The sequence below is a fragment of the Oncorhynchus keta genome, chromosome 18 (genome assembly GCF_023373465.1).
Source record: "Oncorhynchus keta strain PuntledgeMale-10-30-2019 chromosome 18, Oket_V2, whole genome shotgun sequence".
NCBI lineage: Eukaryota > Metazoa > Chordata > Actinopteri > Salmoniformes > Salmonidae > Oncorhynchus > Oncorhynchus keta.
In genome coordinates, this window is record NC_068438.1 from 28,685,676 (window position 1) to 28,711,942 (window position 26,267).

Genomic DNA, 26,267 nt, shown 5'->3' on the forward strand with positions numbered 1-26,267 from the left:
TTATAACTGGAACCTCCATCAGAGCTAGTTAGCTACGAGCTATTTAGTCATTGTTAGCCACTGCTAGCGGTCTTTACCTATAGCTCAGACACCAGACACTTTAGCCCATATAATACCTGCCAGTTTGCACAGCGTGATATCAGCCCTGAGCATATTGGACTGCTTTTTTTTCCTCCACGATATCACCGGAATCCTGCCGCAAGCTCTGGAACATTACACTGGATCATTGCAGCTAGCTAGCTGCTACCGAGTAACTATTGTCCAGAAGCATGTACCAGTTAGCCTCGAGCTAGGCCCATCTCCCGGCTAGTAAACAAAGTACACCAACTACAATACCTCTCTTGCCAATTGGCCTGGACCCTTTGTCGACACGGAGCCCGCCGATCCATCACGACTTGTCCCGTCAGTAGAGGTAGTCATCTTAAATAAGCATGCCCCTTTCAAATTTAGAACTAATGACAGCTATAGCCATTAGTTCACTCCAGACTTGACTGCCCTTGACCAGCACAAAAACATCCTGTGGCGTCCTGCACTGGCATCGGATAGTCCGCGCGATATGCAACTTTTCAGGAAAATCAGGAACCAAAATACTCACACAGTTGGTTAGTTAGGCTAGTTCCAAAAAGTTTTGGGACACTGTAAAGTCCATGGAGAATAAGAGCACCTCCTCCCAGTTGCCCACTGCACTGAGGCTAGGAAACACTGTCACCACTGATAAATCCACGATAATCGAGAATTTCAATAAGCATTTCTCTACGGCTGGCCATACTTTCCACCTGGCTACCCTAGCCAACAGCTCTGCACCCCCCGCAGGAACTGGCCCAAACCCCTTGCTTCTCCTTCACCCAAATCCAGACAGCTGATGTTCTGAAAGAGCTGCAAAATAGCTCGTAGCTAACTAGCTCTGATGGAGGTTCCAGTTATAAGTAGAGGTCGACCAATTATGATTTTTTCCCCCTACAAATCAGCTGGGCTGGACAATCTGGACCCTTTATTCCGAAAAGTATCCGCCGCCAACCTCAAACTTCAACCTCTTTCGTATCATCTGAGATTCCTCAATATTGGAAAGTGACTGCTGTCATCCCCCTCTTCAAAGGGGAAGACACTCTAGACCCAAACTGTTATAGACCTATATCCATGCCTTTCTAAAGTCTTCGAAAGCCAAGTGAACAAACAGATCACCGACCATTTCGAATCCCACCGTACCTTCTCCGCTATGCAATCCGGTTTCTGAGCTGGTCGAGAGCGTGGCTGAGGTGCACCCAACGTCCTAAACGGTATCATAACCGCCATCAATAAGAGACAATACTGTGCAGCCGTCTTCATCGACCTGGCCAAGGCTTTCGACTCTGTCAATCACTGTATTCTTATCGGCAGATTCAATAGCCTTGGTTTCTCAAATGACCGCCTTGCCTGTTTCGCCAACTACTTCTCAGAGTTCAGTGTGTCAAATCGGAGGGCCCATTGTCCGGAACTCTGGCAGTCTCTATGGGGGTGCCACAGGGTTACAGCCTCTACAAGGCTGTCCTCTTTTCCCTCTCTTCCACCCCCTCTTCTTTCCCTCCTTTCTCCTGAGAAACTGGTAGAATTATATCTCTGCATGTCATGTTTGACTGGACGAACTTGTTCTATGGCAGTGTCTGAGAGTCCTTATCCATTGTGTTCTCCCTCAGGTTGCAGGAGCTGACAGTCTGCTCAGAAGACACTGTGGATGTGCACAATATAGAGCTCATGCAGTACATCAACGTGGACTGCTCCAAACTTAAAAGACTGCTCCAAGGTAGCTACACACTCACTCAATTCCTTGTTTGTCATACTCGTTTTTAAATAGTTTTTTGCTAATACTCTATTACTTTTTACTACATCCTCTCAGAAACGGTATTAAAATTCAAAGCCCTGAAGAAACCTGCCCAACTTGCCGTCATTAACAGTTTGGAAAAGGTTTGTGCACCAATATATCTATATTCAGTGCTGCTGTTTTGTGTTTATGAAGTTGGTGTATTATTATATACTACATGGCCAAAGGTATGTGGACACCCCTTCAAATGAGTGGTTTTGGCTATTTCAGCCACACCAGTTGCTGACCGGTGAGCCGTGAAGTGATGGGCCACAAGCTCACAGAATGGGACCACTGAGTGCTGAAGTGCGTAGTGTACTTGCCTGTTTTTGGTTGCAATACTCACTACCGAGTTCCAAACTGCCTCTGGAAGCAACGTCAGCACAAAAACTGATGTTGGGCCGAGCAGACGCACACAAGCCTAAGATCACCATGCACACTGGCAAGCGTCGGCTGAAGTGGTGTAAAGCTCATCACCATTGGACTCTGGAGCAGTGGAAACGTGTTCTCTGGAGTGATGAATCACGGTTCACCATCTGGCAGTCCGACTGACAAATCTGCATGTGGATGCCAGGAAAATGCTACCTGCCCCAATGCGTAGTGTCAAGTGTACAGTTTGGTGGAGGAGGAACAATGGTCTGTGGCTGTTTTTCATGGTTCAGGCTAGGCCCCTTAGTTCCAGTGAAGGGAAATCTAAACTCTACAGCTTACAATGACATTCTAGGCGATTCTGTGCTTACAACTTTGTGGCAACAGTTTGGAGAAGGCCCTTTCCTGTTTCAGCATGACAATGCCCCCATGCACAAAGCAAGGTCCATACAGAAATGGTTTGTTGAGACCGGTGTGGTAGATCTTGACTGGCCTGCACAGAGCCCTGACCTCAACCCCATCGAACACCTTTGGGATGAATTGGAACGCCGACTGCGCGCCAGGCCTAATCGCACAACATCAGTGCCCAACCTCACTAATGCTCTTGCAGCTGAATGGAATCAAGTTTCCGCAGCAGTGTTTGAACATCTAGTGGAAAGCCTTCCCAGTAGAGTGGAGGCTGTTATTGTAGCAAAGGGGGACCAACTCCTTATTAATGCCCATGATTTTAGAATGGGATGTTTGACGAGCAGGTGTCCACATACCATTGAACATGTAGTGTATTATTCATGGTATTCACTACTGCCACCTCTTGGCTGCTGGTGAAATGTTTAAAATACAATTTTCCACTTTGAGGACATGACAGGTTGCAGGTTTCCATTGATGCAGGTTTCCATTGATGCAGGTTTCCATTGATGCAGGTTTCCATTGATGCAGGTTTATTGGAAAAAACATTGAAATGTGTAATGAAATGGCAGCTATAGGAAAAATGCTCTAAAGATTGACACCATTTTTTAAAACTTTCTTTATTGCTACAAATGATGATAGAAGCAATGTTTTTCAAATAAATGTTGATTGCCGAATAGTGTTGACGGTACGCAGAGCACTATGCAAGTTTTACTATCCCATTATTTCAGATCAACTGCAGTGCAAGGTTCACCATGACAATAAATTGGCACGTAGGAATTATTAGACTATGGCAGATTAGTACATTCTTGCGCTCTATCCATGCTGGCCTTTGTGGGCTACCTGAGACATGAGACAGATGGCTGGGAGGGAATCTAGGCTGTCGCCATATTATTCATGTGCAATTTGCCTAAATGGATAATGGAAACACTTCAACTCCTTCATGTTTATTCAACACTAGGTTTTTGTGAAAACGTTTTCAGTTTGATATGCCTATGGCTACCCCTTAGACTTTTATAGTGCAACTTTTGTGCTAGTGCTACCGCTATGGAGCTATGACCATTTTGCTAATACCTATCCAATCCTTTCAGACCTTCACAAAGCCCCTTGCGTAAGGGTTAATTGGTTCATTTGGAATATTGCAGACGGTCACATACAGACACTTATCTATCCCATCAGGCCCTGCTCTTCAACCCCACCAAGTCCTTCTCTCGCGGGGCAGGCAGCCAGAACGCAGACGTGGACCTCATGATCGACTGCTTCGTCTCCTGTTTCCGTATCAACCCTCACAACAATCAGCACTTTAAGGTCAGTCAGTCTGCTCAGCGCATTGGCAGAAAATGTGCAGACCATGTCTTAATGATACCTCGGTGTCAAAGCGGCTTTTTTGACGAAACATTAATAAAGACAATCTCTTCAGGTCTGTTTGGCCTCCGCCTCCCCCTCTACCTTTCACTTTGTCCTGGTCAACTCCCTGCACAGAATCATCACCAATGTAAGTTTGTACCGTCTCCACTACTACTTCCTACCAAGTTCAGTCGAAGTACATTTGATACGACCGTGCTGTTCTCATTGGCCTTTCCCACAGCAGTGCAATATTAATGATCTTCAATCAATCAATCAAATGTTATTTATATAGCCCTTCGTACATCAGCTGATATCTCAAAGTGCTGTACAGAAACCCAGCCTAAAACCCCAAACAGCAAGCAAATCAGGTGTAGAAGCACGGTGTCTAGGAAAAACTCCCTAGAAAGGCCAAAACCTAGGAAGAAACCGAGAGAGGAACCAGGCAATGTGGGGTGGCCAGTCCTCTTCTGGCTGTGCCGGGTGGAGATTATAACAGAACATGGCCAAGATGTTCAAATGTTCATAAATGACCAGCATGGTCAAATAATAGTAAGGCAGAACAGTTGAAACTGGAGCAGCAGCATGGCCAGGTGGACTGGGGACAGCAAGGAGTCATCATGTCAGGTAGTCCTGGGGCATGGTCCTAGGGCTCAGGTCAGTTGAAACTGGAGCAGCAGCATGGCAAGGTGGACTGGGGACAGCAAGGAGCCATCATGTCAGGTAGTCCTGGGGCATGGTCCTAGGGCTCAGGTCCTCCGAGAGAGAGAGAAGGAGAGAATTAGAGAACGCACACTTAGATTCACACAGGACACCGAATAGGACAGGAGAAGTACTCCAGATATAAAAAACTGACCCTCGCCCCCCGACACAAACTACTGCAGCATAAATACTGGAGGCTATCCTCTTCATCCTTTAGTCTGATCTGGACTGGTGGCCTAAGATTGATGCAGTGTACTGCTACTCTGGAGAGCTGCGACTGATGTTCTCAGACACTCTGAGCCGATTGATGCAAGGCCTTCACACACATTGTAACGGTTTTGACTTGAGGTTATTATTTATAGGGGTGCCAGGTAGGTCGTGCCTACCAGAGAGAACATTGGTTTCTCCTTTTAGTTTGGGTGGGATTGAGTCCCATCTGGTCCGTCAAGTCTACACCAATACAAAGGACTTATGTAAAAGTCAGGATGGAAATAAACTTTTCATAAACCCTTAAAACATTGGGAAGAACTTCAAAACAACTATATTCTTTTGCGTGGGTTGTATTAGCAACAACAATGATTACACACACACATATAATAATATCACAATGAGTTCTGGTTCCTCCAGAAATGTCCTGTACCTCGGGCCTAAAAAGAGTCCAGCCCGGTAAAGGAGTTCAGTGAACTCAAGTGACTTTTGTCACGCAATGTTTGTCCGTTCATTCAGTGTAGCGTAAACCCAGTACTAAACACAATCAATATAACAATAATTTTACCACAGAACTTTAAAGCGTATCAACTCTTACTAAGTCCTCAACTACAACTAACTACATAAATCATCACAGTATACCTCCCATCAAAACAAATGAAATACTGTATACAAAAAGGTGGTAGTCAGTCGGTCAGTCAGACAATCCAATCCGCCAATAGATCTCCAGCGGAGAAAGGCCACGAAGAACAGAGGGGTGTAGTCCACGGCCGCAAAGAGTGGATCCGATCCTGGGTAAACTCTCTTAGGCTACAAAACACACGTTTAACGGCAACAAAACAAACGGAATAGAGAAGCTTCGGGAACTGAGGGTTGAACACATCCTCATTCACGTCTCCATCACAACCCCACTTTTGTGCAGCTGATGCTGGCTATTTAATCAGGAATTAAAGGGAAAGCGTCCTATTGGAAGGAGCTGCACTGAGACTGTTCAGAAAAATTCAGGGCCGTCACAACATGCCCCACTAAGCATGACGCCGGTGAGAAAGGGACTACACACACATTCACACTCACTTTCACACCAATCGTTTGAAACACCTTTTGTTTTCCTGTGTAAGCGAACCTCTTAGGAAAAGTATGTATTAGCTACACCTAAATTTACAACTTCTCTCTCTGACAGACTCTGTCATTTAAAGATGAAATGACCACCAGCCTTAAGTTCAAAGAGAACCACAGACCTGGATACACGCAGCTACAAGTGCCTCCTCCTCGCTCTGGTCAAACTCATCCATGCTGACCCCAAACTCATGCTGCACGTAAGTCTGACACCAACCACCACATACAGTTGAAGTCTGAGGTTTACATACACGTAGGTTGGAGTCATTAAAATTAGTTTTTCAACCACTCCACAAATTTCTTGTTAACCAACTATAGTTTTGGCAAGTCGGTTAAGACATCTACTTTGTGCATGACACACGTCATTTTCCAACAATTGTTTACAGACAGATTATTTCACTTATAATTCACTGTATCACAATTTCAGTGGGTCAGAAGTTTACATACACTAAGTTGACAGTGCCTTTAAAGAGCTTGGAAAATTGTGCCTGAAGGTACCACATTCATCTGTACAAACAGTACAAACACCATGGGACCACGCAGCCGTCATACCGCTCAGGAAGGAGACGCGTTCTGTCTCCTTGAGATGAACGTACTTTGGTGCGAAAACTGAAAATCAATCCCAGAACAACAGCAAAGGACCTTGTGAAGATGCTGGAGGAAACCGATGCAAAAGTATCTATATCTACAGTAAAATGAGTCCCATATTGACAGAACATGAAAGGCCACTCAGTAAGGAAGAAGCCACTGCTCCAAAACCGCCATAAAAAAAGCCAGATTACGGTTTGCACACGGAGACAAAGATCGTACTTTTTGGAGAAATGTCCTATGGTCTGATGAAACAAAAATAGAACTGTTTGGCCATAATGACCGAATAAAGTGGTGATCCTAACTGACCTAAAACAGGGACTTTTTTACTATGATTAAATGTCAGGAATTGTGAAAAACTGAGTTTAAATGTACTTGGCTAAGGTGTATGTAAACTTCTGACTTCCACTGTATATACTGAGACAATGTCCCTTGGTTCTGTTTGAATAGTTAATCACCCTCCCTTCCACTTATGTGTGTGGTTCGATTTCCTCTCCGCCCTTGCGTTCACCCATACATGCATGTTTGACATTGTGTGTGTTGTAGAACCCAGGGAAGCAGGCTCAGGAGACGCAGAGCTGATCGCAGGCCTGGTGCAGCTGGTGCTCTTGGTCAGTACATCCCAGCTTTCCCAGGAGGCCATGGAGGTCAGTTCACACTCCTTCTCTCCCTTACTCTCACTCCATCTACTCTGCTTCTTTATTCTTTCTCATTCTGTCCACTTCAGTTCTATTCCCTAGCATTGAATTATCAACTTCAAGTAAGGCATATTTCTCCCTATCTGTCTCTCTCTCCCTGCCCAGGCTCTGCTGGTGCTGCACCTGCCTGAGACTATTGAGCTGTGGAACCCTCAGGCCCCCATTGAAACCTTCTGGGACATCAGGTACAAGGACATGGTTTAGTTCTGGGGGCTTTTCAGTCCAGAGATAATCCATGTAGACAGACACACTGGTCATGGATTAAGTAGTAGTCCCAGTCTTTAGGGGTGTGTGTTGAGATTCCATTGGGCTCCAACACTGGCCTATCCCATTGCAGCTCCCTAGTTCTCTTCCTGATCTGCAAGAAGCTGATTGGTCACCAGATGGTGAACAGTACAGAGGTGTTGAAGTGGCTGAGGGAGATCCTTATCTGCAGGAACAAGTTCCTCCTAAAGAACAAGGTGAGGTCAGGGACTCTAACCTCACATCAGAATAACCATTGAGGGCTAGTTTCCCAGACGCAGATTAAGCCTAGTTCTGAACTAAGAAGCACTTTCAATAGAGAATTTCCATTCAAAATAATGTTTAAGTCTAGGACTAGCTTAGGTCTGGAAAACCGTCCGGAGTGTTTTGCAGTTATACAAGTCAAATACACGTGTTGGACATGTCTAAATGTGTGTTGGACGTGTCTAACTCCTCTCTGCTCGCCCAGGAGTGTGCCACGCAGGGCAGTGGAATCCCCATCTGCAGACAGGCCCAGACCAAACTGGAGGTGTGTCTATACATGTTTCTGTGGAGCCCTGACACCGAGGCCGTGCTGGTGGCCATGTCCTGCTTCAGACACCTGTGTGAGGAGGCTGACATCCACTGTTCCGCTAACGAGGTGCTCGTCCAGATCATCCTGCCCAACTACGCCACCTTCACAGAGTTCGCCTCCGTCAGCAACATAATGGCCACCGGTCAGTAAAAACACTATGTTTTGAACACCACTATAACATGCTCTGAGAGTCACTAAAAAGACCAACGGTTTCAGACAGTGACTCCGCTACTTGTTTCTCTGTTTGGTAGGACGTTTCACCCTGCAGAAGAGAGTGATGGCCTTGTTGAGAAGGATAGAGCACCCCACTGCAGGAAATACTGAGTTGTGAAAGAATAAAGAAGCATAAAATACAGTTTATCCTTGCTTACATCCTTCCAGTATTAGTGACTTGTCCCTTCTTGTTTCCATGTCTCACCCCAGGCATGGGAGGACACGCATGCAAAATGGGAGCAGGACACCAAACAGATTCTGAACTTTCCCAAAAACAAGGTGGAGGATGGTCAGGTAAGAGCACTTACATTTTAGGATTTGGGTGTGTTTCACTGTTAATAAAAAATAATAATATAGGGACCATTGCTCCAAACTCTACCCCATTTGTCTCCCCCTGCAGGAGTGGATCAACATGACAGGCTTCCTGTGTGCTCTGGGTGGGGTGTGTCTGTCCCAGCGCAGCAAGCCCTGTGGCCCCACCACCTACAGCCCCCCCCCCATGGGCCCCATGAGCGAACGCAAGTACTCTATGGTCTCTGTGGGCGTCTGTGAGGTCTCTGCAGCTGGAGCCTCAGCCACCTGCTCCTCCTCTTCCTCCACTGAAACCCCCCTGGGCAGGTTCCCGGACCGCCTGCTGGTCCTGCTGGTATGTGGTCATGAGAGGGTGGGTCTACACGTCCGCACCAACGTCAAGGAGCTGCTGGGGCTGGAGCTCAGCCCGGTCCTGTACCACATGCTCTTCAACAAGCTAAGGAACAGCATCGGAAGCTTCTTCGACACACAGGCAACACGTTGTCTTAGGCAACACGTTGCATTCCATCCAGATGAAAACCAAGCTGTGCCAGCTGGTGGAGGTGATGATGGAGAGACGAGACGACCTGTCCTTCTGCCAGGAGATGAAGTTCAGGTGAGCGACAGAGACGGCACTCCCTCCTGGACAGACCTAAACTCTAGCTTAACGCTAGCCAAACTAGCTAAATGCTACTTAAAGCTTCAGTCAGCAGTTCAAACTATTTAAAAAAGTTGGATTGGTCTGGAGAAATATTACCACTCCCAAATTCACAGACAGAGCTATAGAATGACCATACCTGATATAAAAATGATAGTTTTAACAATGCGTTGAGGCTATGTAGTGTTTTGTTTACATTTACTTAGTTTATAAACGTTGGAGTAAAATAAGTGTATATTTTGAGTTCTGATGGGGTACGACAGCTCATGAGACATTTATATTCTTCAAGAATCAATCATTTTTGTTAATTCAACCCCTCACCACATCTGCCAGGAACAAGCTGGTGGAGTACCTGACAGACTGGGTGATGGGCACCTCCAACCAGGCTGCTGATGACGATATCAAGTGTCTGACCAGAGACCTGGACCAAGCCAGTATGGAGGCGGCGGTGTCTCTGTTAGCTGGCCTGCCTCTTCAGCCAGAGGAGGGAGACTGGGTGGAGTTGATGGAGTTCAAGTCCCAGCTCTTCCTCAAGTAACTACAACATGCTTTACTCATATACCTTTTATTTAACTAGTCAGTTAAGAACAAATTCTTATTTTCAATGACGGCCTAGGAACAGTGGGTTAACTGCCTGTTGGCAGGCGACAGATTTCCAGGAAAAGGGTTTGCCACCCCTGTGCAAGTATGAGAATTTGAGGCAGTAGTTGTTGAAACATAGTGTGTCCTCCTGTGTCTTCTTCAGGACGAGCTGGCCGGTGTGTTGGTGACACTGTTTGACTCTCGCCACCTGCTGTATCAGCTGCTGTGGAATATGTTCTCCAAGGAGGTAGAGCTGGCTGACTCCATGCAGACTCTCTTCAGAGGCAACAGTCTGGCCAGTAAAATCATGACCTTCTGTTTCAAGGTAAAACCACATTTCTCTCCCATACAGACAATTTTAAATGGTATAAGCACTCGCACCAAGCCTGCAATTTTAAAGGCATTTTAATGTTGAAATTCTTTGTGTTAGGTTTACGGGGCGGCGTACCTACAGAAGCTCCTGGAGCCTCTACTTAACAGTGGCACAACATCAGCTTTGAGATGGACACAACCAGGTCGGAACATTAACCGGAAGCATTCCACCAGTTAGACTGTGGGAGCCTGGTGTGGTGGTAAAGGATAGCATGTCGATTTGAGCAATTTTGGGGGGTAACCTTTTTAAATGGAAGTTACCTAGGGAATCCTGACTTTTTTAAAGTATTTTTTAAAATTGAATATCTGAAACATACAATATACTTTCAGAGCGACACACAGAAGCCTCCATGGTCAAATCCCTCCTCGAGGGCACGTTGACAGATCTCCCACCAGGCCAAAAAATGTGAAGCCCAACCCCCCCAAGGTTCCCCAATAGCTGTCCCTCAACCATTTGATACCCCCCTTATTGATGAATAATGAATTGAATGACCTCTGAAGGTACATTTTAAAGGTATCTGAAACAATAAGGGGATTTGCTGAAAATTCAGTTATAAATGATTTTGTCTCAGTTAAATACTTGTCCTCCAGTAAACTTTGATTAAATTTCCAATATCCCGTCTACGTGGAAAATCTATAAGAGTTATGTGAACGCCAATTAGATGATCCGATCGCATTCCGTCTCCTATTTAAAACGTTTTATGCACGAGAGAAAGATACAAAGTAGTCAAGACGACTAGCTTGATGAACTCTCCTCCATGTATATCTCACTAGGTCAGGGTTTTTTAGTCTCCAAATAGCCACTATTTCTAATGTGTCCATAATATTTGTGATTTCCTTAAGGGCACGGTGATGATAGTTTGTAGAGCGATTACCTTTACGGTCCATTGAGGTACTTAACACTTTGTTAAAATCTCTTACCACAATGATTGACTTTATTTCAATCGTGAATGACAGTTGTCGGACTTTCCCCTTCCTCTCTCTCTTCCCCCTCTCTTTTTGTCCTCTCCACCCTCCCTCCCTCCCTCTTTGTAGACTAGAACAGGCAGAGAACCTTGACGAGAACCAGTGGAACCTTCTTCAGATTACAGACCGGTTCTTCCTGGCCATTATCAACTCCTTCAGCGAGTTCCCGCCACAGCTACGCAGTGTGTGTCACTGTCTCTACCAAGTAGGTTCATTCCCCACCTCTGGCCTAATGCTGCTCTCTGGGTGGGTGGAGTGTGTTACTGTCGCCTACACCCTTACAAGCCACTGGCTTTCTTCCATACTGTGCTAATAATGGCACGAGGTCACATCTCTCACACTCTCTAATACACACAGGCACAACCTTCTTACTTTTCTCTGACTTTCCACTAACGTTGCTGCTATACGTCCTCTGCCCTCTTCTGCGTGTTCGCTCTTCATGTACTGTGACAGAACAGATTAAGGACTGTCCCTTCAATGGTGGTGGTTGGAAAAGGGGGAACATATGCAGATGAATTAACTGACTACAGCAACATCAAGACACTACAAAGCAGCTAGTGTCCCTACTGTCAATAAACTGCTTACACACACACACACCTCCGTTTCCATTAAGCCTAACTTTTCCATGAAAGAACACCTCTGTATGGACACACACTCCACTCGCCTGTTTCCATCTGCATGTCTGATGAGCCGAGACCGCTGCCCTCTGCTTCCACATGACTTTGACTTTCTCTCTATACTGACTTAAAGCAACACATCAAATGTTTCGATATCTCAATGAGATGAAGGCGGGGTGCTTTGGAACCACTAATGTTATTTTGTTGGACACAACACCAAAATAGCACAGAACATGAAACTGACGCATATCGATCTCCCTTCGCTCGATACAATCCTATACTACTACCATTGTGCGAAAATCTGCCTGTAAAAAAACATCAGCACTCGCACACAATGCTGGTCAGTAGTTGGGCTGTGCCTGCAGATGCTATGACCTGTTTGTGCTCATCTCTGTTCTGTTGGCTACTTGCCACTCTACTGACTAAAGCCACAGTCAAAGACAGAAAGTTAAACAAAGAAGCAGTAAGTTCAGAACTTTTTCCTCAGCCCCTTTTATTTTCAAAAGCAAAAATAACTGTCTTTATTTTTTAATAAAAAGGCATTCTACAAATAGTAGCACCAACTTACTTGCTTCCATTTTCTATTAACTCCAAGAAACCATGCATTCAGTTACAGCAGGGGTGTCAAACCTATTCTCTGGAGGGCCTGGTGTCTGCGGCTTTTTGGTTTTTCCTTTCAGTTAAGACCTAGACAACCAGGTGAGGGTAGTTCTTTACTAATTACTGATCTTAATTAGTCAATCAAGTACAAGGGAGGAGTGAAAACCAACACACTCGGCCCTCCGTGAAATGAGTTTGACGCGTGCGTTCCTCTCTTTCTCTCCTCCAGATGGTTTTGGGATTGGAATGGGTGGAACAGTGTTTCTCTGAATGTTTCTAGAGGCTGAATTTGGCTGCAGTTGACATAAACACATCACCAGGGGGACAGTTTTCTATGGTGCACTTCTTTCTGTGTTGCTGCAGTGCATATACAGTGGAATGTTACGTAGTAAAGTATTGTGTTTTTATTTCTTTCTTTACATTTGTTCATCTTTTTATTTAACTAGGCAAGCCGGTTTAGAACAAATTCTTATTTACAATGACACAGTCATCTTGCTTAGTGATTGCGGTGGTTTTATGTCTGTTGTATTTGGGCCATATACTGTATAGGGCCTATTTGAAATTGGTTTATTGCACTTGCACCAAATATTTGAATCTAAAGGCCGAGGTGAAGTGAGGATTGTCTGTCTTGTGTACATGCATGTTGGTGTCTGTCTTGTGGACTATGGTTATAATTTATTGCTCTGTAAAACACTGTGTCTGGCTGATCACCTGTGAGACATTTTTCTGCTTTGCTCTGGGAGTCATATCTCCATGTATTCGCTGTTGTTTTCTGGCTGGTGAAATTCAATGTCATTTTTAACCCCTTTTCTGTCGCGCTTTAAAGTGCAATCATATCAGTCAAAAATATCAAAATCCCAATTTATGTTCCAAAACCAACTTTATAAGAGCTGTTAAAAATAGGTTATATTTAACTCAAAAGTCCATGATTTACGATTTGTTGGCAGAATAGATGGAAGCAGTTCTTTGAAGGATTTAATATAAATTACCAATACATTTCTTGGTAGTCCAAAAAATATTGCTATCAGGTTGGAAATCACTCTGACCGGGTACATTGTTTGCTGCCTCCACCCATTCGAGATGTTTCAATGACTCAATATTTTGAACAAAAATGGACGACTGTAACGAAGGCTGAGAATGTCAAAACAATCACACTTATTTAAGTTAACAATTGTGTCAATGTGAGTAAACAATGTTATTTAGAGAAAATGTAAAACCATCCATTAATTCCAAAACCATTTATAAATCTTGTTTTGCTGGTGTGTAAGATGTGATCGTTATTACCGTGAGATTGTTCTGCTGTGACAGTTGTTTTGACATGTTTTTGTTTTAGCCATTCATGATGGGAAACAAGAAGGATTCCAAGAAGAATTCCCGCCATTCTGTATCTCAAGACCAGACTACTGCTGAAGATATCATGTGTAAGTCCATACAGCAGGACATTTACTGTTTGAGATATTGGTGTACAAAGCTGCTATTGCAAAAATATGAAACCCTATATACAGTACATTATATATTATCGATAGTAATCTCTTATGTAAAATTATTTATAGTTTCCAAATCTCAAGATTCTGGTTCTCATTTATTTGTGAAAGTAATAATGAGTTGAAACTAAGAATACAATATAACATAATTTCTAAATGAAAGTGCATGTCAACTCTCTCTCTTCTGTCGCCCAACATAGTGGCACATCCTGGACTCCCAGAGGGTCTTCCCTCCACCTCTCAACAGGAGAAGCCTCGCAAACGTCCCCTTCTAATCAGGATGTTTTCCACCATCTCCATAGGCCTATCCAAGCCATTCAAACAGTTTTCAAAGCAAGCTTAATACAACAATTTCCTTTAATACAGTAATATTTGCATTGAATTGGTGGCCTTTGTCTTCTTTTGTTTTGCCCTGTTAACACATTTGATTAGAAAATACAGTCATAGTCACGGTGTAGGCTAAACAAAGTATTGTTGTCCTGAATAATGTATAGAACATGCACCCCCCCCCACCCACCCACACACAGTGTGATTCATTGAACACACACACATAGTACTTCAGATATGTCCCATAACCAACATTAAACCAGATATCAATGATTCAGTGTAAAATACATGCACTGTAAAATAAACCGTATTTAATTTACAACCAATAAAATAATACATGATGCAGGACACTCAGTTATAAGGGAATTAACTGGTTTAACTTCTCAAACAGAAACACACACATTTCCAATTTCTGTGGATCGCCCATGTTTACATTTTACTGAATGCTAGTCTGACCTTTGACCTGTAGATGGCAGTAAATGTCTACTTTTGCTGCAGATCCATTTCTAAAGCTCAAACCTCTCTGAACAAGTAGCCAAAACATTTGTCCCTAGTGAGAGAGAGTATGTGTGTGGCAAAAAAGGGAATATTGCACTACACTTTTATGATACAGATACATTTTGCATTCGGTAGCATAGCAAAGCTGTAGTTTTTTCAAATGCCAAATGTACATGTAGCATGCTTCTGCCTACAGATGCTTTTCTGAGTGACTTGTGTTGTGAGAGAACCAGAATTCAAACATAAACTCCTGGATTACATTTTATAATATTGTTTGCTCTTTTTAGTAACATATGGTAGCATACATGTTTCACACGGTGGCAAGTCAAGCTTGTTAGTTACATGTAACAACATTACATTATATGGTCAATATTTGTGTGTTTCCTCTTAGCTTTTACCTTCGACATCAACAAGCGACGCACGGGCTGGTCCTGCAGACTCCCACGCCCATGGCCCAGGAGAAGGCTGGGGGCCACCTGCTCACTCACGTCCCAGCCATCTCCTTTGAGACCAACTCTACTGTGGAGTGCACCTCCAAGAGGACTCTTGAAGAGAGGGACCGGGTGAAGGTTAAACTGGCCAACATGGCCTTGATGGGAAGGATCAAAAAGTCTTGGCTGTGAAATGCCAATTATGTGTGATTATCGAATTTATAATTTTCCACTTTTGAAACAATGGGAAAGACAGGGTTTATAGCAAAGGTTGCTCAGATTGGGCTTTTGGAAAAGGATGGAGGATGAAAGTGCACTCCTGATTCAGAGAGAAAGATCCAGCTTACTTTCAATAACTCAATAAATGTAAGTGTTGGAACCATACATAGCTGGTAACTTGAGCTCGGCAGAGTAGTTTTGACCTGTGTCCAGATGCAGTCATTTATGTTGTCTAAATGCAATTTGTCTCTTATAACAATGTTATTTTTCTGAATAATGTAATTTAATTGACTGGTAGGTAGTCACTAACTATTTGTAGCATGTGTTCCTCTGTTTATTGATATTTGCATGGTGTGTATGTGTTAAGCTGTTAAGTAATTAATGTTGATATTATCCAAAGGGTTTTTAACTGAAATGTTAAATGTTGGAGTCTCGATCTCAGACATTTGCGCTCATATTTGTAAATAGTATTTAAAAAATGGCAGAATCAAACAGTATTGGAATAGTGACTTGTATTTTGCATCTAGAAGTGTAAGAATTTTAGAAGAATGCTATTTCATCAGTCAAATGTTGCACTGTTTGATAAGACAGGGTAAAGAAAACCTCCATTTTAATGAGTTTAGTTGTGAGTTTGACATTTTACCACAAGAAGTCACTATAATACTTACTATACGTTATCAAACAGGGTTGTGCTGAAAATCAAATGAACCACAGCCAAATTAATTATTTGCAACTAAGAGTAAGATTAAAAAAGACATGTATAACTTATTTCTTGATAAAATACATTCTAAAATGTAAATATATGTGATTTCTGAGTATGTAGTGCACATATCTTTTTAAGGCCCAAAGCAGACGTTTTTATATCAATATCAAATCATTTCTGGGTAACAATTAAGTACCTTACTGTAATAGATTACGATGAAAATGGTCAAAAATGTATTTTTTGCAAAAAAAACTTTCTCAAGCAATAATTTTGCTAGGACTGTCTGGGAGTGGTCAGTGTGGAGGGGAAATTAAAACTAGCTGGTATTGGCACTCTCTTTGTCGTTGGTCTATAAACCAATTTACACATGGTGATGTCGCCATGGAAAGCCAAAACTCTCTCCCATGCAAACCTGCTGATTAGAAGGTGCTGTATAGATGTGAGAAACTCTCTTTTCATGGCACTTCAATATCGAAGTGAATTTTTCGTAGCAGGTTAGGAAACTGAGGTTAAGGTTAGGAAAAGGGTTAGGGTTAGTGAAAATGCTCTCCAAATCTTCTACGAAAATTACTTTGCATTGAAGTGCTGTGAAAAGAATGTGTCCCTGCTCAGGTGTTGCATGCATCAACCAATGGTTGTGTGCCAAGTCATCCATTGTGTCATCGACTGACAGATTGCTATAACATATGATGTGGTTAGCTGACACACAAAATACCTATCCAGGCAGTATAAGATCTGGCAAGTGTCAGCAAGGCCTGGGCAGAGGAACATGCTCCGTATTTTCAACCAGAACTATCAGGAAGCAACCCCGATCACATTTTTGTAAAACACATTTACAGTGTTAGTTTCATCAGCTGTTGTACAATATGAAATACAATTATTTTGACTTCACAGGGCCTTTAAATGTAGGCAAACAAGTTTTCAGCATTCAAACTCATCTACCCAGCCAGATTCAGCACCATGGACAGTGAAGATCAGAATACCTGCGATCTGACGATTAGAACAACAGTGCTATTTTAAGTGATTTTCAAGACACCCAAAGTCAATTTAAATCCACAACAAAATCTGCAGGATAAAAAGCATTCAAATAAGTAAACGGGCTATATTAAAGTGCACTAAACATAGAGACAGACTAACCATGGAGAACACTAAACATGATGACAGATTAACCAGGGAAGTGAATTTAACAGAGGTTTAAGCTAAAACAACAGAATCTGGGTAAATCTGTGTGAAGAGGTGTGGCTTTAGTGTGTATTTGAATAGTACACAAGTAGGCCAACGCTATTTTTGCACTGTAAAACTTTTTTTAAGTGTTATGTTTTCCCAGATTCATAGTGTTATGCAGCCCAGGCCTATCTAGGAAGGCTGGGCATAAATAGTTTGCTCACAGCATCACATGATGACGTGGGCAACATAAACACTTAAACTCTGTGGATTAAAGTTAATAGTAATCAAAACTAATTTCACCACGAAAGGAAGTGCAATCGAAATGAATGAAGAAGACAAGGTCATTCCAGTGAGTTAATAAAATGACAAGGTGTTGCCTGTCAGCGTTGTAGACTACTGCCTCACAAGCCCGGGCTTTAGTGGCACTGGCATACGCGCTTGCCTCTGCACTGAAGGAGCCACCGAACGCGTCCGCGTTGCAGCTCTCACTTTCTCCCGCTACAGTATGTCCTACAATGACATATTTGGTGGGGATTTGCAGCCAACAATAGGATTGGATTGGGACTAAATCAATGAATAAAACGATATTGAAATGAATATTATTAACAAATATTTCCCAGAAGATTTTGGGTTCAACCTAAGGCTGACTAGGACAGATCAATCAACTTGATCCGACACAGTCAGCCTACATGTCATACGTAAGTAAACCCACAAGAGAGACAATATTGCAAAGGCAGGAAGGACCATGTTCGATGGAAGGCGTAGGGGTAGGCAATCGAAAACGTTTGACGGGGAAATTTCTGTCAATATTAGCTAGTCCTACTGAGTGGGCAAGTAACCTTTCCCGCGCTCTTCCTAAAAATACTATTTGTGATGTCATAAAGGTCTAACGTTCCATGACGTAGCATGTAGCCCTAAATTACAGTCCCTGCCTGCAATATTGTCCTCACTCTCGACCTGAACTCAACTTGAATGTAACCAACACAGACAAGGACATGCTTTTTGAGATATAAAATAGCTTGAATGGATGAAGAAAAGGTCAGCTAAATTACTTCATACAATATTGGGGGAAAGTAAAAAAGGGTAAAGCAATATAAGCGGATATTTCTTGTAAAAAGCTATAACATATTGTAAAGCAAATGTACCATTCTTTATAAAGTCACCAGCTTAGCTCTGAAATGGCTGTAGCTCTATTTATGATGTCCTCTGCACAGATCTACTCTGACATTGACATATTATTACTTATTGGAATGTCTGACCTTCAGGTAGCAGAGAGGGGGGATGGTGATCCTCAGAGGGAAGGAAAGGAAGTTGTTGAGGAAGAACCGGTGGCCACGCCCAAAGAGGAGGCCAAGAAGGGAAGGAAGGTAAGATAGCACGAGTGACAGAGCACATAATAGGCCTACTGGGTTACACTCTGTACCTGATAGCAGCCATACCATAGATATCTATATATATCAGATAACAACATACGTAGTAGCTGTTTTCAAAACGTGTTTTAAGAGCTGTTTTGACCTGGCCCATAGCCTATTCATAAATTGTCTCAGAGTAGGAGTGCTTATCTAGGATCAGTTTTGCATTTGTGATCATAATGAATACAATTATTTGGGCAAGTTTGAGCCCACACCTTATCTGATGAACTTTATGTATACGGGCCCTGGTGTTACATGTCTGCCATCATTTGAGATCTGGAATCTGTTCTGTTCTATCCTAGGCAAAAAGTAAGAGGAGTGGCAAGAAGTCAAGGAAGCTGGGCACTGACAACGATGCAGGTCAGAGATTTACCTCTGTAGTACTACATTGTTTCTCTATTCTGTCTGTGATGTGCAGGTTGTGCTATCCATTTTCAATGAAACTGTAGTCTACTGTAATCAGTAAGAAAGGTCACATAGATAGCTTTATTCAAATAGGCCTATTCTAAAACCTAAAACAATGAAATCAGAGTATTAAGAGATAAAACGTCTGATTTCTCTTTAGTCTCCAGGAATAAACACCTGGATAGAGGATCTGTAATTGAGCTCCTGGAGAAGAAAGCTGTTAAGGCTGCATTCGGCCCAGGCAACAAGGATGAAATGGAATACTCCTACCCAATCCTCATCTCATTCCTGCGCAATCTTACTGATGAGTATGTTAAAGGCTTTTCTGTAATGTTCAACATTTATGAAATATTGTGCAGTGGGAACTAAACACTAACTAAAACACGTATTTTAAATGTTCTAGGCAGTGGCAAGTGATCTACAAAGGACTAAAAAACCCTGTAAGTTTCCCTACCTGCCTTTGACCTTTGATGTGTCAATGATCTGTTGAATTCAGAGATTAGCCATCAAGTCATATTCGGTTATTCATGTTCATTTCTCTGTCAGACTTCATCAAACGTTGAATTCAGTCACAGACAAGAATAACAATGTTGATCAAATGCATTCTGTTCGATCTAGAATACTTGACATCACAGTTCCATTGAAAAGACTGTTTTTGTTCTGTTTGTTCAAAACAGATGACGAAGGAACAGCTTGCCAAATTGTGCAAGACAATTGTAACCTTCATCGCACAGACCACCCTGCAGATCCTGCTGCCAGCCCTGGCCCGCGTACTTGGGGTAAAGGACTTTGCTGACGACGACACTGACTCACCCAAGAGGGGTGGCAGTGCAAGATCCTTTGCTGCCTTTGATCAGGAAAGACTGGAGCTCATCCAGGAAGTTAGATATCTGGCGAAGAAAATGTATAAGGGCGGCACAGGGGCTCAACATCTCAGGTCCCTAACACCCTCTTCTAAGAGGTATGTTCCCCTTAAGGTTTTCATGTATGGATTTCACCAAGATCATCTATCCCAGTGTTAGCCAATGCAATTCACTCTATCTGATGTAGTACAAAATGTAATGTATCAGCCTTTATGAGCATGTAAAGCGATCAAAAGGACATGTAGATATTTAGAATACTAAAATTACAACGCTTGACCGATTTGCCAAGTTAAGACAGGAATTATCATGCTTTGCTTGTTCGTTTTAAAGTTCCCAGACCTCAGTGAAAGTCCACCTGGGAATGACAGAGGACAGAATCATCAAAAGTGTCCAGGAGCAACTGTCTGATCATAATATCCTGTCCTCTTGCCCACCTGAGCTGACTGTTGGTCTTATCAAGGTGGTGGTCGAACAGCTTAACTCTGCCCTCTCTGCGACCATCAGCAGAGCCATTTCAGGGCAGTCCTCCCCTATTTCTTCTGGTAACCAGGCCGCTGAACAAATGGTCAACATGGTCCAGAAATGTTTTGATGATCACGCCACTCCAGAGGACCAGAGCTCCACCTCTGTATTAGAGTCATGCATTCCACCTGCAACAGAAGAGGTGATGACTGTTATTGCAGAGATGGTGGGTGAATTGGAAAAAAGATCCGGAATTGGTTAACGTTTTTCGAGAAGTGGCTGTGAAAGTTAAAATGTTGGCATCTGGCAGTGACCTTGTAGTGGAGCACCTGGATGTTGAAGACGACTCTCCTGTTCCAGAGGAGCTGAACATAATGTGTACATCTTGCAAAGCAATGATGCAAAATCTTGGCACTCTGTTTAGTGTGAAGTTCAAGACCAAAGCTTCAAAGGCTTTGAGTGAAATTCTTGTGAGAAGGTTAATGAGCGATATCTCTGGTATGGTTCAACCTTCTCATTCGTTTAGTACCACTTCAAGCTTGATGAATGCATCTCGCCCATCTGACAGGATCCTTGATTCTGCGGCCACTGAGCTCATACAGACCAAAGTAGAATCTGAGGCATCAAAAATAATTGATAACTTTGTTGAAGATGTCAAGGACATTGTGCAGTATGCTGAATTAGATCAGCCAACAAGCACCCAGAGAGATACCCAAGTGGGACACTGTACGACAAAGCGGAAACCCTTCCATGCAGCTCGTAGACTCTGCGAGAGACTTCAGGCAAAGCTGGAGACATTGTTCCTCAGAATGGGTGGAGCTCCAGTCCAAGGGGAAGAACTTATGGAAAAAGCTGACTCCAGTGCTGTGCTTCTGGAACATAATGACTCCAGTGATCTGCCTGTTTCAATCCTGAGCTTGCCTTCCCCATGTAGGAGTGAATCCCCTATATCAGAACGTAGTTCATCTTCTTTATCTGATGGATGTGATTCAACTGACTCTGTAGGAGAAAAAACACCAGAGCAACCTGAAACCAGTAAGAGTGAGGCAATACTGCAAGTGGTCAACTCAACAGGACTTGGTTCTCTCCGTAAATGCCAAAGTGAGAACTCTCAACCACTACTGTCTCTCTGTGATTCCAACATGGTGCCCTGCACCAAAGAGGTCTTGTCCCAGATTGTGACCATGTATAGGTCAGAGGTGGCAGATTTGGAATGCACATCATCTGTTGCAGAGGGTTCCTCTTACAACTCCCTTGAAGTCTGTGGCTTTTTGGACAGTGTCATGTCTTATCTAGAAGACATGCCTGTGTCTGGTTCTTCATGGTTGGAAGGATTAAGAGATACTCCAGCCTCAGTCATTGAGAAACTCTCCAGTGAGGAGTTCCAGATGAACGCTACCAACGAAGTGCGAAAAATACTGATCAAATCAGTCAGTAGCTTTCCCAGCAAAGTCAGTTCCAGCCAGACAGATTCTCAGATGTTGCCAGCAAAATCAACAATTTCCTTAAGGCATACAGATATAACTGCTTTTGAAATCGTTGGATCAATTAGAAATGACATGAAGAGCCTTTTCCCACCCACAGAGTCTTCTACTACTCTATGGCAGGCAGACTCTATGCTTCAACAGAGTGATGAGAAAACCTCAGAGTACACTGAGGCCACACCCAAAGGCTCACAGTCTGGTTTGGAAGTATCTGAGAAGAAGATCTGGACAACTGCAAAGACTATTTACCACAATGTGAAGACAAAGATGAGGAATTATTTTACATGGCAAAATCAAGTCAAAGCAACAACGGCTCAAGCCAAAAAGAGCCTCAGCCATATTCTGGTTTCAATTCAGAAAGAGCTGTCAAAATCTGACCAAACGGTGACTGCGCTTTCACAAATAGAGAATGTGGTTGGAATGATGCTGAAGGATGTTGAAAGGGTAAGCAGTGAATGTGGTGAGGAACAGATCTATCAAGCGCCACAGCGTTCTTCCTCCTCGTTGTCATCCTCATCTGCCAGATCAAAGAAGTCAGAGTGGGAATTTTCACTCCCTGGCACTCCCATCTCTTCTGATTTACCAGAGAGTATTACTCAGCCCATTGTGAGATGCTCAGTCATCGACATGGGCAAATCTACTAAGCCAAAAACATTGGTGTGTGATGCCAGGGAAAGCATGTCTGCAATAGTGGATACCATCATAAAGGAGGTACATCCAGAGGAAGAAGGGGAGGTTGCATTCCACCCTGATCTAACAGCTGTAATAGCAAGACTGGAGGAGCTCATATCTCAGGGTAGGATTGGTGCTCTCTCACGTGATCTTACTCACCAAGTCAACCGCATCATTTCTGAGAGCAACTTGACCCCTCTGGTTCTGACAGTGGCGGCTGGAAAGAGTGCATCCGATACAGTCCTTACTGAGCTGAAGAGGAATGACAAGACGGTGGGGAAGCCCACAGCTTACAAGCTGGTTCAGCTTTTTGCAGAGGAGTCTGTGAAGCGCCTCTTGCTTCCTAGCCTTGTGCCCTCTACAGCTTCAATGAGTTTGGCTCAGGGAGTTAGTGTGCCGGCTAGCGTATCTGAAGATAGGATTTCATGTTCTTTTTCTACATCAGCATTTAGTGACACAGTCAGCCTGTTTACCAAAGTAATGGTAAGCCAGGTCATGGACTCTGTGGTTTCTGATGCACAAAGCAGAGGGTCATCTCCAACCGGAACTGTAACTGATATAGGCAGTCTACTGAGTGGTAAGTCCTACCCTCTGCCATCTTTCTCCGCCATCAGCATGACAACAAGTGGGACCTCCAATGCTGCGGCCAACATAGATGCTGAGGAAAGGGATACCATCAGTTGTTTCGGTGTACCTCAGAGCATTGTTTGTGATCAGAATTCAACCAGCCCGGATGTTGCCTCGCTTTCAACCCCATCCACTGACAACTTAGTCGGTGATGATGACTTCACCGGCCTCATCAGCATGTTAGTGGTGAGACTTCTGTCAAAAATCCAAACCCAAACGGATCTGTACCCAACTGACGTCACACGCACGTCACAAGACCTGATTCCAAAAGTTATAGCTGCCTTCTGTGCATGGTCAGGCTGCTCTGAGACCCAAGCTTATCCCAAGAACCTGAAGAGTCACAAAGTATACAGCACCGTCTACAAACATCTGTTGAAGGAGTTTGGCTCAGAGAAAATACTCCAACTGGCCGTGTCGACTCAGGACTCCACATTCAATAGGATTCTTGTGAAGTCATTGAGCAAGGAGCTTCTCCACAGTTGTAACGAGGCATCAAGAGCAGCCTCAAGAACATCTTTCGAAGCCACCAGGCCAGAAGCTCTTCTCATGGCTGAAGATGTGAAGGCTACCAGAGGGAAGCTGTCTTTCCTACAAAGGCTTGCCAGACTGAAATTCGACTTAAAGGTACATCACACTTATTTAAGTTAACAATTGTGTCAATGTGAGTAAACAATGTTATTTAGAGAAAATGTAAAACCATCCATTAATTCCAAAACCATTTATAAATCTTGTTTTGCTGGTGTGTAAGATGTGATCGTTATTACCGTGAGATTGTTCTGCTGTGACAGTTGTTTTGACATGTTTTTGTTTTAGCCATTCATGATGGGAAACAAGAAGGATTCCAAGAAGAATTCCCGCCATTCTGTATCTCAAGACCAGACTACTGCTGAAGATATCATGTGTAAGTCCATACAGCAGGACATTTACTGTTTGAAATATTGGTGTACAAAGCTGCTATTGCAAAAATATGAAACCCTATATACAGTACATTATATATTATCGATAGTAATCTCTTATGTAAAATTATTTATAGTTTCCAAATCTCAAGATTCTGGTTCTCATTTATTTGTGAAAGTAATAATGAGTTGAAACTAAGAATACAATATAACATCATTTCTAAATGAAAGTGCATGTCAACTCTCTCTCTTGTGTCACCCAACATAGTGGCACATCCTGCCACATTTGGACTCCCAGAGGGTCTTCCCTCCACCTCTCAACAGGAGAAGCCTCGCAAACGTCCCCTTCTAATCAGGATGTTTTCCACCATCTCCATAGGCCTATCCAAGCCATTCAAACGGTTTTCAAAGCAAGCTTAATACAACAATTTCCTTTAATACAGTAATATTTGCATTGAATTGGTGACCTTTGTCTTCTTTCGTGTTTTGCCCTGTTAACACATTTGATTAAAAATTACATAGTATATTTAGTTTAGTTTATTATGCAGTCATAGTCACGGTGTAGGTTAAACAAAGTAATGTTGTCCTGATTAATGTATAGAACATGCACCCCCCCCCCCCCACACACACACACACACACACACACACAGTGTGATTCATTGAACACACACACATAGTACTTCAGATATGTTCCACAACCAACATTCAACCAGATATCAATGATTCAGTGTAAAATACATGTACTGTAAAATAAACCGTATTTAATTTACAACCAATAAAATAATACATGATGCAGGACACTCAGTTATAAGGGAATTAACTGGTTTAACTTCTCAAACAGAAACACACATTTCCAATTTCTGTGGATCGCCCATGTTTACATTTGACTGAATGCTAGTCTGACCTTTGACCTGTAGATGGCAGTAAATGTCTACTTTTGCTGCAGATCCATTTCTAAAGCTCAAACCTCTCTGGACAAGTAGCCAAAACATTTGTCCCTAGTGAGAGAGAGTATGTGTGTGGCAAAAAGGGAATATTGCACTACACTTTTATGATACAGATACATTTTGCATTCGGTAGCAAAGCACAGCTGTATTTTTTTCAAATGCCAAATGTACATGTAGCATGCTTCTGCCTACAGATGCTTTTCTGAGTGACTTGTGTTGTGAGAGAACCAGAATTCAAACATAAACTCCTGGATTACATTTTATAATATTGTTTGCTCTTTTTAGTAACATATGGTAGCATACATGTTTCACACGGTGGCAAGTCAAGCTAGTTAGTTACATGTAACAACATTACATTATATGGTCAATGTTTGTGTGTATCCTCTTAGCTTTTACCATCGACATCAACAAGCGACGCACATGTATCTTTGCTCTGCAATCTCCTATCCCCATCGGTTTCACTGGGAAGACTTACGGTGGTGTGTCATGGCGGCATGGTAAAGCTTGCTCAAAGGGAACAATAACCAAGCCGTACTGTCATCTTCAGACGCCGGGTTTGGGACTTATTTCAGGCCTAACATCGCCACGAACGTCCACATTCGTCTTGGAATTGCAAGCAGTCAATCGCGGTTTCCATCCGCACGGCCATGGCGGCACGTAAACCAGTGGAATGGGTTCAGGCGGTGATAACTGCTCTTAAACGCTAGTAAAACCAAATGCATGCTTTTCAACCGTTCGCAGCCTGCACCCGCACGCCTGACCAGCATCACCACCCTGAATGGTTCCGACCTTGAATATGTGGACATGTATAAGTACCTAGGTGTCTGGCTAGACTGTAAACTCTCCTTCCAGACTCATATCAAACATCTCCAATCGAAAATCAAATCAAGAGTCGGCTTTCTATTCCGCAACAAAGCCTCCTTCACTCACGCCTCCAAACTTACTCTAGTAAAACTGACTATCCTACCGATCCTCGACTTCGGCGATGTCATCTACAAAATTGCTTCCAACACTCTACTCAGCAAACTGGATGCAGTTTATCACAGTGCCATCCGTTTTGTCACTAAAGCACCTTATACCACCCACCACTGCGACTTGTATGCTCTAGTCGGCTGGCCCTCGCTACATATTCGTCGCCAGACCCACTGGCTCCAGGTCATCTACAAGTCCATGCTAGGTAAAGCTCCGCCTTATCTCAGTTCACTGGTCACGATGCCAACACCCATCCGTAGCAAGCGCTCCAGCAGGTGTATCTCACTGATCATCCCTAAAGCCAACACCTCATTTG

The 26,267-nt window shown here is 43.2% G+C and overlaps 5 protein-coding genes across 9 annotated transcripts in view; all 5 read left to right on the forward strand.

The window, feature by feature from the left end:
• Window positions 1–16,350, forward strand: part of LOC127908708 (serine-rich adhesin for platelets-like) — a 48,417-nt gene extending 32,067 nt beyond the window's left edge. The window contains exons 3-7 of one of the 4 annotated variants that reach the window (XM_052467827.1): window positions 10,258–10,342; window positions 11,235–11,338; window positions 13,714–13,803; window positions 14,067–14,190; window positions 15,083–16,331. In XM_052467827.1, coding sequence (XP_052323787.1) covers window positions 10,329–10,342; window positions 11,235–11,338; window positions 13,714–13,803; window positions 14,067–14,190; window positions 15,083–15,314 — 564 coding nt within the window. In that variant the 5' untranslated portion in view covers window positions 10,258–10,328 and the 3' untranslated portion in view covers window positions 15,315–16,331. Of the gene's footprint in view, window positions 1–10,257; window positions 10,343–11,234; window positions 11,339–13,713; window positions 13,804–14,066; window positions 14,191–15,082 lie in introns of all 4 variants that reach the window. The other 3 variants (XM_052467824.1, XM_052467826.1, XM_052467825.1) reach the window with 3 other exon arrangements.
• LOC127908717 (uncharacterized) overlaps window positions 1–20,737 on the forward strand; it is a 34,281-nt gene extending 13,544 nt beyond the window's left edge. The window contains exons 1-7 of one of the 2 annotated variants that reach the window (XM_052467858.1): window positions 17,348–17,909; window positions 18,477–18,578; window positions 18,926–18,983; window positions 19,189–19,336; window positions 19,432–19,468; window positions 19,706–19,989; window positions 20,222–20,737. In XM_052467858.1, coding sequence (XP_052323818.1) covers window positions 17,901–17,909; window positions 18,477–18,578; window positions 18,926–18,983; window positions 19,189–19,336; window positions 19,432–19,468; window positions 19,706–19,989; window positions 20,222–20,615 — 1,032 coding nt within the window. In that variant the 5' untranslated portion in view covers window positions 17,348–17,900 and the 3' untranslated portion in view covers window positions 20,616–20,737. Of the gene's footprint in view, window positions 1–17,347; window positions 17,910–18,476; window positions 18,579–18,925; window positions 18,984–19,188; window positions 19,337–19,431; window positions 19,469–19,705; window positions 19,990–20,221 lie in introns of those variants that run through there. The other variant, XM_052467859.1, reaches the window with a different exon arrangement.
• On the forward strand, window positions 1,674–8,989 carry LOC127908720 (neurofibromin-like). The gene is made up of 11 exons (XM_052467863.1): window positions 1,674–1,780; window positions 3,791–3,919; window positions 4,032–4,106; window positions 6,045–6,180; window positions 7,115–7,215; window positions 7,372–7,451; window positions 7,604–7,727; window positions 7,979–8,225; window positions 8,335–8,394; window positions 8,504–8,590; window positions 8,697–8,989. The coding sequence occupies exons 5-11, from the start codon at window positions 7,210–7,212 to the stop codon at window positions 8,846–8,848; spliced, it is 756 nt and encodes a 251-aa protein (XP_052323823.1). The 5' UTR covers window positions 1,674–1,780; window positions 3,791–3,919; window positions 4,032–4,106; window positions 6,045–6,180; window positions 7,115–7,209; the 3' UTR covers window positions 8,849–8,989.
• The window catches only part of LOC127908713 (neurofibromin-like), a 70,964-nt gene continuing 46,564 nt past the window's right edge, over window positions 1,868–26,267 (forward strand). Inside the window, exon 1 of the mRNA XM_052467843.1 lies at window positions 1,868–1,941. The gene's annotated coding sequence lies outside the window, so the exon portion shown is untranslated. The remainder of the gene's footprint in view (window positions 1,942–26,267) is intronic.
• LOC127908706 (uncharacterized) lies at window positions 20,838–24,491 on the forward strand. Its single transcript, XM_052467815.1, has 3 exons — window positions 20,838–23,760; window positions 23,950–24,037; window positions 24,301–24,491. Exons 1-3 carry the CDS (start codon window positions 20,854–20,856, stop codon window positions 24,450–24,452), a joined length of 3,147 nt encoding a protein of 1,048 aa, XP_052323775.1. The 5' UTR covers window positions 20,838–20,853; the 3' UTR covers window positions 24,453–24,491.